Here is a 13,583-nt window from a genome sequence, read left to right on the forward strand (position 1 = left end):
CATATGGTTCTTGGTTTTTCTCTTGATGATATGTTGAATCACATTGATTGTTTTACGAGTGTTGAACCAGCCTTGTGTCCGGGGAAAAATCCTACTTGGTCATGGTGAATAATTTTCTTAATGTACTGTTGGATCCTATTGGCTAGTATCTTGTTGAGAATTTTTGCATCCATGTTCATCAGGGATATTGGTCTCTAATTCTCCTTTTTGGTGGGGTCTTTGTCTGCTTTTGGAATTAAGGTGATGCTGGCCTCATAGAACGAATTTGGAAGTACTCCATCTCTTTCTATCTTTCCAAACAGCTTTAGGAGAATAGGTATGGTTTCTTCTTTAAACGTTTGATAGAATTCCCCTGGGAGGCCATCTGGCCCTGGACTTTTGTGTCTTGGGAGGTTTTTGATGACTGCTTCAATTTCCTCCCTGGTTATTGGCCTGTTCAGGTTTTCTATTTCTTCCTGTTCCAGTTTTGGTAGTTTGTGGCTTTCCAGAACTGCGTCCATTTCTTCTAGATTGCCTAATTTATTGGCGTATAGCTGTTCATAATATGTTTTTAAAATCGTTTGTATTTCCTTGGTGTTGGTAGTGATCTCTCCTTTCTCATTCATGATTTTATTAATTTGAGTCTTCTCTCTCTTCTTTTTAATAAGGCTGGCTAATGGTTTATCTATCTTATTAATTCTTTCAAAGAACCAACTCCTGGTTTTGTTGATCTGTTCCACAGTTCTTCTGGTCTCAATTTCATTGAGTTTTGCTCGAATCGTTATTAACTCTCTTCTGCTGGATGTAGGATCTATTTGTTGTTTGTTCTCTAGCTCCTTTAGGTGTAATGTTAGTTTTGGTATGAGTCCTTTCCAGTTTTTGAATAGATGCTTGTATTGAGATGTATTTCCCCCTCAGGACTGCTTTTGCTGCATCCCAAAGATTTTGAACAGTTGTGTCTTCATTCTCATTAGTTTCCATGAATTTTTGAAATTCTTCCTTAATTTCCTGGTTGACCCTTTCATCTTTTAGCAGGATGGTCCTTAACCTCCACGTGTTTGAAGTCCTTCCAAACTTCTTGTTGTGATTTTGTTCTAATTTCAAGGCATTATGGTCTGAGAATATGCAGGGGATGATCCCAATCTTTTGGTATCGGTTCAGACCTGATTTGTGACCCAGTATTTGGTCTATTCTGGAGAAAGTTCCATGTGCACTTGAGAATAATGTGTATTCAGTTGAGTTTGGATGTAAAGTTCTGTAGATATCTGTGAAATCCATCTGGTCCAGTGTATCATTTAAAGCTCTCGTTTCTTTGGAGATGTTGTGTTTAGAAGACCTATCGAGTGTAGAAAGCGCTAGATTGAAGTCACCAAGTTTAAGTGTATTATTATCTAAGGATGTCTTAACTTTGGTTATTAATTGATTGATATATTTGGCAGCTCCCACATTCGGGGCATATATATTGAGGATTGTTAAGTCTTCTTGTTGGATAGATCCTTTAAGTATGATATAGTGTCCCTCTTCATCTGTCACTACAGTCTTCGGGGTAAATTTTAGTTTATCTGATATAAGGATGGCTACCCCTGCTTTCTTTTGAGGACCATTTGAAAGGTAAATGGTTCTCCAACCTTGTATTTTCAGGCTGTAGGTGTCATTCTCTCTAAAATGAGTCTCTTGTAGACAGCAAATAGATGGGTCCTGCTTTTTTATCCAGTCTGAAACCCTGCGCCTTTTGATGGGGTCATTAAGCCCATTCACGTTCAGAGTCACTATTGGAAGATATGAGTTTAGTGTCATTATGATATCTATTCAGTCCTTGTTTTTGTAGATTGTTCCACTGGACTTCTTCTTAAAGGGGAATTTTAAGAGTTCCCCCTTAAAATTTCTTGCAGAGCTGGTTTGGAGGTCATATATTCTTTCAGTTCCTGCCTGTCTTGGGAGCTCTTTATCTCTCCTTCCATTCTGAATGAGAGCCTTGCTGGATAAGGTATTCCTGGTTGCATGTTTTTCTCATTTAGGACCCTGAATATATCCTGCCAGCCCTTTCTGGCCTGCCAGGTCTCTGTGGAGAGGTTTGCTGTTACCCTAATACTCCTCCCCATAAAAGTCAGGAATTTCTTGTCTCTTGCTGCTTTAAGGCTCTTCTCTTTATCTTTGGAATTTGCAAGCTTCACTATTAAATGTCGAGGTGTTGAACGGTTTTTCTTGATTTTAGGGAGGGATCTCTCTATTTCCTGGATCTGAATGCCTGTTTCCCTTCCCAGATTAGGAAAGTTTTCAGCTAGGATTTGTTCAAATACATATTCTGGCCCTCTGTCCCTTTCAGCGCCCTCGGGAACCCCAATTAAACGTACGTTTTTCTTCCTCAGGCTGTCATTTATTTCCCTTAATCAATCCTCATGGTCTTTTAATTGTTTGTCTCTTTTTTCCTCAGTTTCCCTCTTTGCCATCAACTTGTCTTCTATGTCACTCACTCGTTCTTCTACCTCGTTAACCCTCGTCGTTAGGACTTCTAGTTTGGATTGCATCTCATTCAATTGATTTTTAATTTCTGCCTGATTAGATCTAAATTCTGCAGTCATGAAGTCTCTTGAGTCCTTTATGCTTTTTTCTAGAGCCACTAGTAGCTTTATAATAGTGCTTCTGAATTGGCTTCCTGACATTGAATTATAATCCAGATTTTGTAACTCTGTGGGAGAGAGGACTGTTTCTGATTCTTTCTTTTGAGGTGAGGTTTTCCTTCTAGTCATTTTGCTCAGTGCAGAGTGCCCAAAAATAAGTTGTATTGGGAAAAGGAGAAAAAGAGAGGAGAGAAAGAAGGAAAGAAAAGAGAAAAAGAAAAAAGTAAAAAGGAAGAAAAAAAAGAAAAAAAAAGAGAAGAAAAAGAGAAAGAAAAAGAAAGAAAGAGGGGGAAAAGTGTGGGGGAAGCAATCAGAAATCAAAAAGAAAAAAAAACACGGGGGAGTATCTTCTGATTCTGTATACTTTAAGTCCCTTGATTTCCCCTGGAACTTGTCCGTCTAGTTGGTCTTCTGGGGGAGGGGCCTGTTGTGCTGATTTTCAGGTGTTAGCACTTGGGGGAGCTGCTCAGCCCCCTGCCTGGTGCAGGGCTCAGTGGGGGTTGTTTACCCCGTGAGGCCCCAGGAGGAACAACCACAGTGGGGGCGGCCAGCTCTGGAGCCCTGGATTCATCTCCCGCAGTAACTACGGAGCTCTCAGCCTGTAGGGGCCTGGATGCTCAGCTTGGGGCAGGAGCGTCCTTGCTGTCCTGTGCCCTCCCGGCCTCTGCCTGTCCCGGGGGGAGGCCGGATCCTGGGCTGTGTCCCCCGCGCCCTGTGCTCCTGGTCTGCGCTGTTGGATTCGCGCTCCCAGCTGGGCAGCCCTCTCCGCGGAGCCTCCCCCCGAGCCCCTCTGATCTGCTCCTGGGTCCAGCCGTGTGCGCTGCAGCTCTTTAAGGAGCTCGGCACACTCTCCCTGGGGCGCAGGTGTCTGTTAGTGTCCCTGGGAGCCTGAGGGCATCCCCGCCCCTCCTGGGGTCCTGCTCTAACTCCCTGCGAGTGCCTTTCTGCCCGGGAAGATTGGTGAAGCTCCTGCTTCTCCAGGACGGAGCTTTCCTTTCCTGGGGGCACTCGCCCTGGCCTTAGCCCGGCTCCTCGTGGGGCCCCTCCCCCTTGGAGGCCTTTTGTTTCTTTATTTCTTTTTTCCCTGTCTTCCTACCTTCATAGAAGCGTGAACTCTTCTCACTGTAGCATTCCAGCTGTTCTCTCTTTAAATCTTAGGCCGAATTTGTAGATTTTCAGGATAATTTGTAGGTTATCTAGGTAATTTGGTGGGGACAGGTGATTTGGGAACCCTACTCTTCCGCCATCTTGCCGAATTCCCCTGAACTCTTGTTTTGGATCAATACATCCTTTTGAAAAATTGATGAAAGCTATAGGCCTTTCTTTTCCCTCAAGGGGGGGATATATATTGGCAGACGTGTTGCACCCATGCAGACTCTTGCACCCAAGTGTGTTCCCTCTCTCTCATACAAACACACTTTTGAGTATACAATAAATTAGATCTTGGGCTAATTTAAAAAGGGATCATCTTTAAGGCCAGATGAAGAAAACCTGAGAATAGATGGCTTACAGGTAGAATCATTCTCCTTTGGCTTTTACCATCCCTCTTCTAGCAATCTTTTACCCCTCACCCCAGCCTACTTGTCCCATCCTCTACTCTCTAGCTTCTTGTTGTCCTTCATTACCCAGGGTTCATCACCACCTTGCCCCTTCTCCACCCATCTGGGAGTCTCATTCCATCAGGACTCAGGCACAATGAGCTAGCTCACTTGCCAATCACTTGGCAGATCCCAGATAATACATTTGACAGGGATCTGCAGATCAAATGGGACGTGTATTTGAACTGGAGTCTTCTGGAAATAATAGGGGGGTTTGGAGGAAGGGAGGGAGAGTCCTTTCAGAACTCCTGTCCGTTTCACCTAGGAGAAGGACTATGGCTATCTACTCTAGAAAACATGATATACTTGATGTTGACCTACTCACATTTGAGATAATAGGCTATCACTGAATATGAAGAGAAGACAAAGGCCATGTCACATACATGACGGTCTTCTCTAAACAACTATCTTCAAACTCTTTGTACCTGAGGTTCTGCCATTGTCACTGGCTTACCACTCCTGCACACACTGTCCGCAACAGTTTATGTCAGAACTACCATAGGGGAATAGTTGAAGAAAAAAGTCCTTACGGAAGTTGGTGGTAAGTCCTTCTTGTGAAAGAATGACCACTGGATGGAGAGCTTGTCTCGGGAGGCCACAGTGCTGGTGTAGGTGCAGACAAGTGTGACATCAGATCCAATAGTCACGTTCACAATGCTGTTTGGGATGGTCACCTGCACCATACTAACTTGACCTGAAAAAGTAATCATCAGAACAAAAATGGTACACTCTCACATTCTGACAACAATCTTTCATTACAAAGCATTTTCAAGGACATCTTATTTGAGGAATCCAAGGTGAGGAGGAGGAGGAAGAATGCTGAGCAAGCAATTGGCGTGGGGATAGGGAGTTTCTCACAAATGACAATGTAATGAAACTCAAATCCTATGTGATGGTGAGATAATAACACCGAACTGGGAATTATTCTGTATAAGCATGGCCTTAAACAGAGGTTCTTGAGCAGCCCGGGTGGCTCAGCGGTTTAGTGCCGCCTTCAGGCCAGGGCGTGATCCTAGAGACATGGGATCAAGTCTCCCGTCCGGCTCCCTGCATGGAGCCTGCTTCTCCCTCTGCCTGTGTCTCTGCCTCTCTCTCTCTCTCTCCTCTCTGTGTTTCTCATGAATAAATAAATAAAATCTTTTTAAAACCCCCCAAAAAACAGAGGTTCTTAAAATGTTGTCCAGGGACCCAAACAGGTCCATGAGCATGGAAAACAATCCAGTTTGCCCAGGACTAACAGATTTCTCATATATGGAACTTTCAGTTTTATTTTTTTCCTTCCAAGTTTTTGTTTAAATTCCAGTTAGTTAACATGTAGTGTAATATTGGTTTAAGGAGTAGAATTTAGTGATTCATCACTTACATACAACACCTAGTTCTTATTAATTTTTAAAAAAAAATTTTTTTTATGATAGTCACAGAGAGAGAGAGGCAGAGACATAGGCAGAGGGAGAAGCAGGCTCCATGCACCGGGAGCCTGACGTGGGATTCGATCCCGGGTCTCCAGGATCGCGCCCTGGGCCAAAGGCAGGCGCCAAACCGCTGCACCACCCAGGGATCCCAACACCTAGTTCTTATTACAACAAGAGCCCTCCTTAATGCCCATCACCCATCCAGCCCTTGCCTCCACCAACCTCCCCTCCAGCAGCCCTCAGTTTGTTTCCTAGAATTAAGAGTCTCTTATGGTTTGCCTCCCTCTCTGTTTTTATCTTATGACAGCATTGCTTTGGCAGCTATGTAATGTGTGCTTATGTATTTTTGTTTAAATAATTTTTAGTTTTAATTTCTAATTCAGTAAATATAGATAGAAATAACTGACATAGCAAAGATTCTTTGGGGTTCCTCAGTAATTTTAATTAAAATTTTTTTTTTAATTTTTATTTATTTATGATAGTCACAGAGAGAGAGAGAGAGGCAGAGACATAGGCAGAGGGAGAAGCAGGCTCCATGCACCGGGAACCCGACGTGGGATTCGATCCCGGGTCTCCAGGATCGCGCCCTGGGCCAAAGGCAGGCGCCAAACCGCTGCGCCACCCAGGGATCCCAAAATTTTACTGAGATAATAGTAGATTTGCATACAGTTCTTAGAAGTAATCACAGATATCCCATGTACACTTTACCCAGCCCCTCATTACAGTAACATTTTATAAAACTGTACTATAATATATCACAATTAGGACATTCATATTGATACAATCCACCCATCTTATTTTTATTTCTCCAGTTCTATTTGTACTCAAGTGTGCATATGCATTTAGTTTTATACACTTTTATCACATGTAAGTGTGTGTATCTGCCATTGCAATCAAAATACTGGACGGTGTCATCACCACAAAGATCCCTAATGTTGCCCTTTTATAATCACTTACCTTCCTTCTGCAACCCCATCCCTGATTCTAAGCATGGGTAGCCACTAATCTGTCCTTCATTGTTAAAATTTTGTCTTTTGTAACCTTTTGGGATGGGCTTTTTTTCACTCATAATTACCTAGCAGCATACCCAAATTGTTGTATCTGTAACTCATTGCCATTTGTTGATTAGTAGCATTCAATCTGCGTAACAATTGACCCATTTAGGAACATTTGGGTCATTTCCAGGACTTGGCAATTGAATAAAACTCCAAGGTACAGATTTTTCAGTGAATATAAATTTCTATTTCACTGGGATAAATTTCCAAGAGTGCAATTGTTGGGTCAGATGGTAGTTCCATGTTTAGTTTTATTAAAGAACAAAAACAGGGACGCCTGGGTGGCTCAGTCGGTTGAGTGTCTGACTCTTGATATCAGCTCAGGTCTTGATCTCAGGCTGGTAGGTTCAAGCCCTGCTTTGGACTCCATGCTGGGCACAGAGCCTATCTAAAAAAAGACAAATAAACAAGCCAAAAACCAGCCACATTGTTTTCCAGAGTGGTTATATCAATATACATTCCCACCCATAAGATATGAGTGGTCTAGTCTCTCCACATCCTCCTCAGTCTTTGGTATTGTCACTAATTCTCTACTTTAGCCATAATAAGTATATAGTAATATATCATTGTGATTTTAATTTGTCTTTCTCTGGTGCAATTTTATGACGCTAAACAACTTTTTATGTGAAAATTTGTCACTTGTATGTGTTCCTTGGTGAAAGGTCTGTTCATATCTTTAGACCATTTTCTAACTGGATTATTTAATTTTCAACTGTTAAATTTTGAGAGTTCTCTATGTAATCTAGATTCCAGTCTCTTCTTGGACAGAGATAGTTTTATTTCTTCCTTTCCAATTTATATGCTTTTTGTTTCTTTTATTACCTTATTGCAATGGCTATAACTTCCAGAACTTTACATGTACAACATGTACATGACATAATACAGGATATGTTGTTAACTGTAGGTTATTTGTAGATGCTTCTTATCACGTTGAGGTAATTCTCCTTTGTCATGGGTTGAATTGTGTCCCACCAAAAGGTATGTAAAAGTTCTAATTCCTGGTATCTGTTAATGTGACCTTATTTGGAAATTGGTTCTTTGCAATGTAATTAAGCTAAGGATCTTGAGATGAGATGATTCTGGATTTAGAGTGGGCTTTAAATCCAATGACTGTTGTCCCCATAAGAGAAAGGAGAGGGAAATTTGACAAAGATACACAAGGAGAAAGGCCATATGAAGGTAAAATCAAACACTGGAGCAATGTACATACAAGCAAAGGAACACCAAACATTTCTAGCAGCCAAGTAGCAGAAAGCCATGGCACAGATTCTACTTCAGAGCTTCTAAAGAAAATCAATATTGCCAAAGCTTTACCTTCAGGCTTTGAGCCTCCAGAACTGCGAGAGAATAAACTTCTCTTGTTTTAAGCCATGTGGTTTCTGGCAATTTCTGACAGCAGCTCTTGGAAAGGAACACATCTATTGCTTAATTTGCTGAGAGTCTTTATCATGAATGAGTACTGGATTTTGTCAGATGCCCTTTCTCCATCAATTGATATAATCATTTGCTTTTTTTCCTTAAGCTTGTTGATATGATAGATTACACTGAATGACTTTGAATGTTGAACCAGCCTTGCATACCTGAAATAAATCCCATTTAGTCATTGTGTAGAATTCCTTTAAAACATAGTAGAATTCAATTTCCTAGTGTTTTGTTGAGAGTTTTTGAATCTAGGTTCATGAAAGTATTTGGTCTATAGTTGTCTATTTCTGTACTGTCTTTAGTTTTAGTATCAAGGTAATACTAGCCTCATAAAATGAGTTGAAAGCCTTCACTCCTCTTCTGTGTTTTGGAAGAGACTGTGTAAAATTATTGTTAATTATTTTTTTCTAATGTTTGGTAGAATTATCCAGTGCAAGCATCTAGGCCTGGGTATTTCTTTTTCAGGAGCTTTTTAAATTGTGAATTCAATTTCTTTAAGGGTTATGGTATCTTCAGATTATCTATTTTATATCAGGTGAGCTTTAGTAGTTTGTTGTTTTGGGGGAATTGGTCCATTTCTTCTAAGTTGTCAAATAGATGAATGTAAAATGTGCACATTTCTTTATTATATTTTTAATGACTGCAGGATCTGTGCTGATACCACATATTTCATTTCTGATATTGGTGATCTGTGTCTTATCTCTTTTTATTTTTACCAATCTTGCTAGAGATTTGTCAAAATTATATATCCGTTTTTTCAAGGAACCAGATTTTTATTTCATGTAATGATTTTCCTATTTCAATTTCATTGATTTAAGTTCTTATTATTTCCTTTCTTTTCTTTGTTTTGGGTTTATTTTACTCTTCTTCCAGTTCCTTGATGTAGAAACTTCAATTATTGACTTGATGCTTTTCTTAATTGCAAATGGAAGCATTTAGTGTTATAATTTTCTGTTTTAGCACTGTTTTAGTTGCATGTTACATATTTCCATATGTTGTATTTTCATTTTAATTCAGTTCTATGTATATTCTTTAAACTTCCTTTGAGATTTCCTTTTTGGTCCAGAGATTATTTAGAAATGTGTTGTATAATTCCCAAGTGTTTAGAGATTTTCTTGTTGCCTTTCTGTTCTTGATTTCTAAAAGTTTGATTCCATTGTGCTCAGAGAACAGATTCTGCATGATTTTAATTCTTTTACATTTGTGGAGGGTTTTTTTTATGGCCAAGCATATACTCTATCTTGGTATATTCTGCAGGTGCTTGGGGAAATAAATGCATTCTGCTATTGCTGGGTGGAATACTTTATACAAAAGATGTATTTTAAAATTATGGGAATGCCTGCGTTGTACAGCCAGTTAAGCATCTGATTCTTGGTTTTGTCTCAGGTCATGATCTCAGGGTCATGGGATTGAGCCCCATGTCAGGGCCCTTGCTCAGCGTGGAGTCTGCTGAAAGATTCTGTCTATCTCTTTCTCCCTCTGCCCCACCTCCCATCTCTTAAATTATCAAATAAATCTTTAAAAACACTATGAATACTCACCAAGATAGACCACATTATGGCCTTAAACAAATCTTAACACATTTAAAAGAAGAGAAATCACACAATGTCTACTCCCAGACCACAATGGAATTAAAACAGAAATAAATTAACAATAAGACTACTGGGAAGTCCCAAAATACATGGAGACTAAACAACACACTTCTAAATAACACATGAATCAAAGAAATCTCAAGAGGAAATTTAAAATACTTTTAACCAATGAAAATGAAAATACAACTTATAAAAATTTGTGATATGCAACAAAAGCAGCACTTAGAGGGAAATTTCAGCACGAGTGCATATATTACAAAACAAGAAAGATCTAAAATCAATCATGTAAGTTCTCACCTTAGGAAACTAGGAAAAAAGAATAAATTCAAAGCAAAAGAAAAGAAATAATGAAAATTAGAGCAAAAATCATTGAAATTGAAAACAAGAAATCAATACAGAAAACCAATGAAACCAAAACTGGTTGTTGAAAAAGATAGGTAAAATTGATAAGACTCTAAGTTAGCTAACTAAGAAAAAAATAAAGTGAACACAAATTGCTAGTATCAGAAATGAAAGAGCGCCATAACTTTAGATACCATGGATATTAAAAGGATAATAAGGGTAGCCCTGGTGGCGCAGCGGTTTACCGCCGCCTGCAGCCCGGGGTGTGATCCTGGAGACCCGGGATCGAGTCCCACATCGGGCTTCCTGCATGGAGCCTGCTTCTCCCTCTGCCTGTGTCTCTGCCTCTCTCTCGCTCTCTCTGAATGAATAAATAAATAAATCTTAAAAAAAATAAAAGGATAATAAAAGAATACTAGGCATAATACCCTCCAGTTCCATCCACATTGAAGCAAATGATGGGTATTCGTCCTTTCTGATGGCTGAGTAACATTCCATTGTATATATAAACCACATCTTCTCTATCCATTCATTTGTCAATGGACATCAAGGCTCCTTCCACAGTTTGGCTATGTAGGGGAGGTGGGCAGGGGGATGGGGTGACTGGGTGACGGGCACTGAGGAAGGCACTTGACAGGATGAGCACTGGGTGTCATACTATATGTTGGCAAATCGAACTTCAATAAAAAAATATATTTAAAAGAAAAAGAATACTAGGAACAACTCTCAGCCTACAAATTTGTTAACCTCAATAAAATGGACCAATTCCTTGAAAAACACAACCTGTTAAAACTCACACAAGAAGTAGACAATTTTGACAGGCTTATATATACTCTATATGTACTAAAGAAATTGAATCAATAATTAATAGCCTTCAAAAAAAGAGGTTCCAAGCCTGGGGCCCCTGGTGAATTCTACCATACATTCAAGGAAGAAACTTAACCAAGTATCTACAATCTCTTTCAGAAGATAGAATAAAGGGAGTATTTCCTAATTCATCCTATGATGTCAATATCACCCTAATACTAAAACCAAAGACATTACAGGAAAAGAAAACTATAGACCAATATCTCTAATGAACACACAAAAACCCTTGATAAAATATTAGTAAATCAAATCCAACAATGCATAAAAAGAATTCCATACCATGGCCAAGTAGGATTTATCTAGGCAAGGCTGACTCAAAATTTGAAAATGAATTAATGCAATCTATCACATGAACATGTTTTTAAAAATCACATGATCATATCAGTATATTCAGAAAAAGAATTTTCCAAAGCCCAATGTCCATTTGTTATAAAAACCTTCAACTAGGAATACAGAGGACTTACAACTCAATCAAGAACACTTACAAAAAACCTGCAGCTAACACCATCCTTAATGGTGAGAAACTAGAAGCGTTCTTACTAAGATCAGGAGTCAGACAAGGATATTCCCTCTCATCACTCCTTTTCAATCTCATTCTGAAGTTCTAGCTAATGCAATAAGATACAAAAAGTATACAGATTGTGAAGGAAATGACAGATTACATGATTGTCTATGTAGAAAATCCAAAAATAAACCTTATGGAACTAATAGTGATTAAAGAAAGTTTTCAGGATACAAGGTTAATGCACAAAAGTTAGTTGCTTTCCTATATACTGGCCATGAACAAGTGGAATTTGAAATTAAAAATACAAAACCATTTACATTAGCAACACCACCCCCCTCCCCCCGCCAAATGAAATGCTTGAGTATAAATCTGGAAAAATCTGTACAAGGGCTATATGAAGAAAACCAGAAAACTCTGATGAAAGAAATAAAAATAAATAAATGGAGACATAAGACATAGTCTGTGTCTCAATAGAATAGGAAGACTCAATATTTTCAAGATGTCAGCTCTTCCCAACTTGCTCTATGGAGTCAATGTTACAGTCAAAATCTCAGGAAGTTATTTTGTGGATATTGACAAAGAAATTCTAAAGTTTGTATGGAGAAGAAAGAGACCCAGAATAGCCAACACAATATTGAAGAACAAATTTGGAGGACTGACACTACTTCAAGACTTCCTATAAAGCTATAGTAATCAAGACTGTATAGTATTGGTGAAAAAAATAGACAAATAGATCCATGAAACACAATAAAGAGCCCTAAAACAGACCCACAAAAAATAGTCAACTGATCTTTGACAACAGAGCAAAAGCAATACAATGGAGCAAAGATAATCTCTTCAACAAATGGTGCTGAAACAACTGGACGCTTATGTAGAAAAAAAAGAATCTTGCCACAGAACTTACACCCTTCACAAAAATTACCTCAAAATGTATCTAACAGATCTAAATGAAAAAAGCAAACTATAAAACTTCTAGAATATAACATAGGAGAAAATCTAGATGACCTTAAGTATAATAATGATTTTTAAAGATACAACACTAAAGGCACAATCTATAAAAGAAATAATTGATAAGCTGGGCTTTATTAAAACTAAAATATTTTGCTCTGCAAGGACGCTGTCAAGAGAATGAGAAGACTAAAGCCACAGACTAAAAAAACTATATGCAGAAGACATATCTGATAATGGTTTCCTATCCAAAATACACAAATAACTCATAAAACTCATGAATAAGTAAACAAACAACCACATTAAAAATGGATTAAATGGACACCTGCTCAGCAGTTGGGCGCCTGCCTTTGGCTCAGGTCGTGATCCCAGGATCCAGGATTGAGTCCCGCATTGGGCTCCCTGCGAGGAGCCTGCTTCTCCCTCTGCCTATGTCTCTGCCTCTCTCTGTGTCTCTCATGGATAAATAAATAAAACCTTTAAAAAAATGGATTAAAGACCTTAAAAGACCTCTCACCAAAGATGATATACAGATGGCAAATAAGCATATGAAAAGATGCTTCACATCATTTATCATTAAGGTGATACAAATTAAAACAATGAGATACTACTACACATCTATTAGAATGGCCAAAATCCAGAACACTGACAATACCAAATGCTAGTGAGGATGTGGAGCAACAGAAACTCTCCTTCATTAATGGTGGGAATGCAAAATGGTACAGGCACTTTGGAAGACAGTTTGATGTTTATTTACAAAGTAAACACACTCTTAACCGTAGTGCCCAGCAGTTATGCTCCTTGATGTTTACCAAAAAAAATTGAAAATTTATATCCACACATAAATCTGTGCATGAATGTTTACAACAGCCTTATTTATAATTGCCCAAACTTGGAAGAAACCAAGATGTCCTTCAGTAGATGAATGGATTAATAACCTGTGGTATATATGGGTTCCTGGAGGCTCAGTCAGTTGAGTGTCCTGATTTCAGCTCAGGTCATAATCTCAGGATCCTGGGACGGAGTCCCATGGCACGTTGGACTCCCCACTCAATGGGGAGTCTGTTCGAGGATTTTCTCTCTCTCCCTCTCCCCCCCCCGTCTCCGTCTCTCTCTCTGTCTCTGTCTCTCTCTCTCCCTCTCCCCCTCCCCACCCTCACACTCTCTTGCTCTTTCTCTCTCCCCTTTAAAATAAATAAATCTTTTAAAAAATACTTTAAAAATAAATAAAAACACAAACTG

The 13,583-nt window shown here is 39.1% G+C and overlaps 1 protein-coding gene across 3 annotated transcripts in view; it reads right to left on the bottom strand.

Moving 5' to 3' along the window:
- VSIG1 (V-set and immunoglobulin domain containing 1) overlaps positions 1-13,583 on the bottom strand; it is a 43,953-nt gene that overhangs the window by 23,168 nt on the left and 7,202 nt on the right. For 2 of the 3 annotated variants that reach the window (XM_072816866.1, XM_072816868.1), the window contains exon 2: positions 4,729-4,892. In XM_072816866.1, coding sequence (XP_072672967.1) covers positions 4,729-4,892 — 164 coding nt within the window. Of the gene's footprint in view, positions 1-4,728; positions 4,893-7,979; positions 8,246-13,583 lie in introns of all 3 variants that reach the window. The other variant, XM_072816867.1, reaches the window with a different exon arrangement.

This window comes from Canis lupus, chromosome X (genome assembly GCF_048164855.1).
Source record: "Canis lupus baileyi chromosome X, mCanLup2.hap1, whole genome shotgun sequence".
In the NCBI taxonomy this organism is placed as follows: domain Eukaryota; kingdom Metazoa; phylum Chordata; class Mammalia; order Carnivora; family Canidae; genus Canis; species Canis lupus.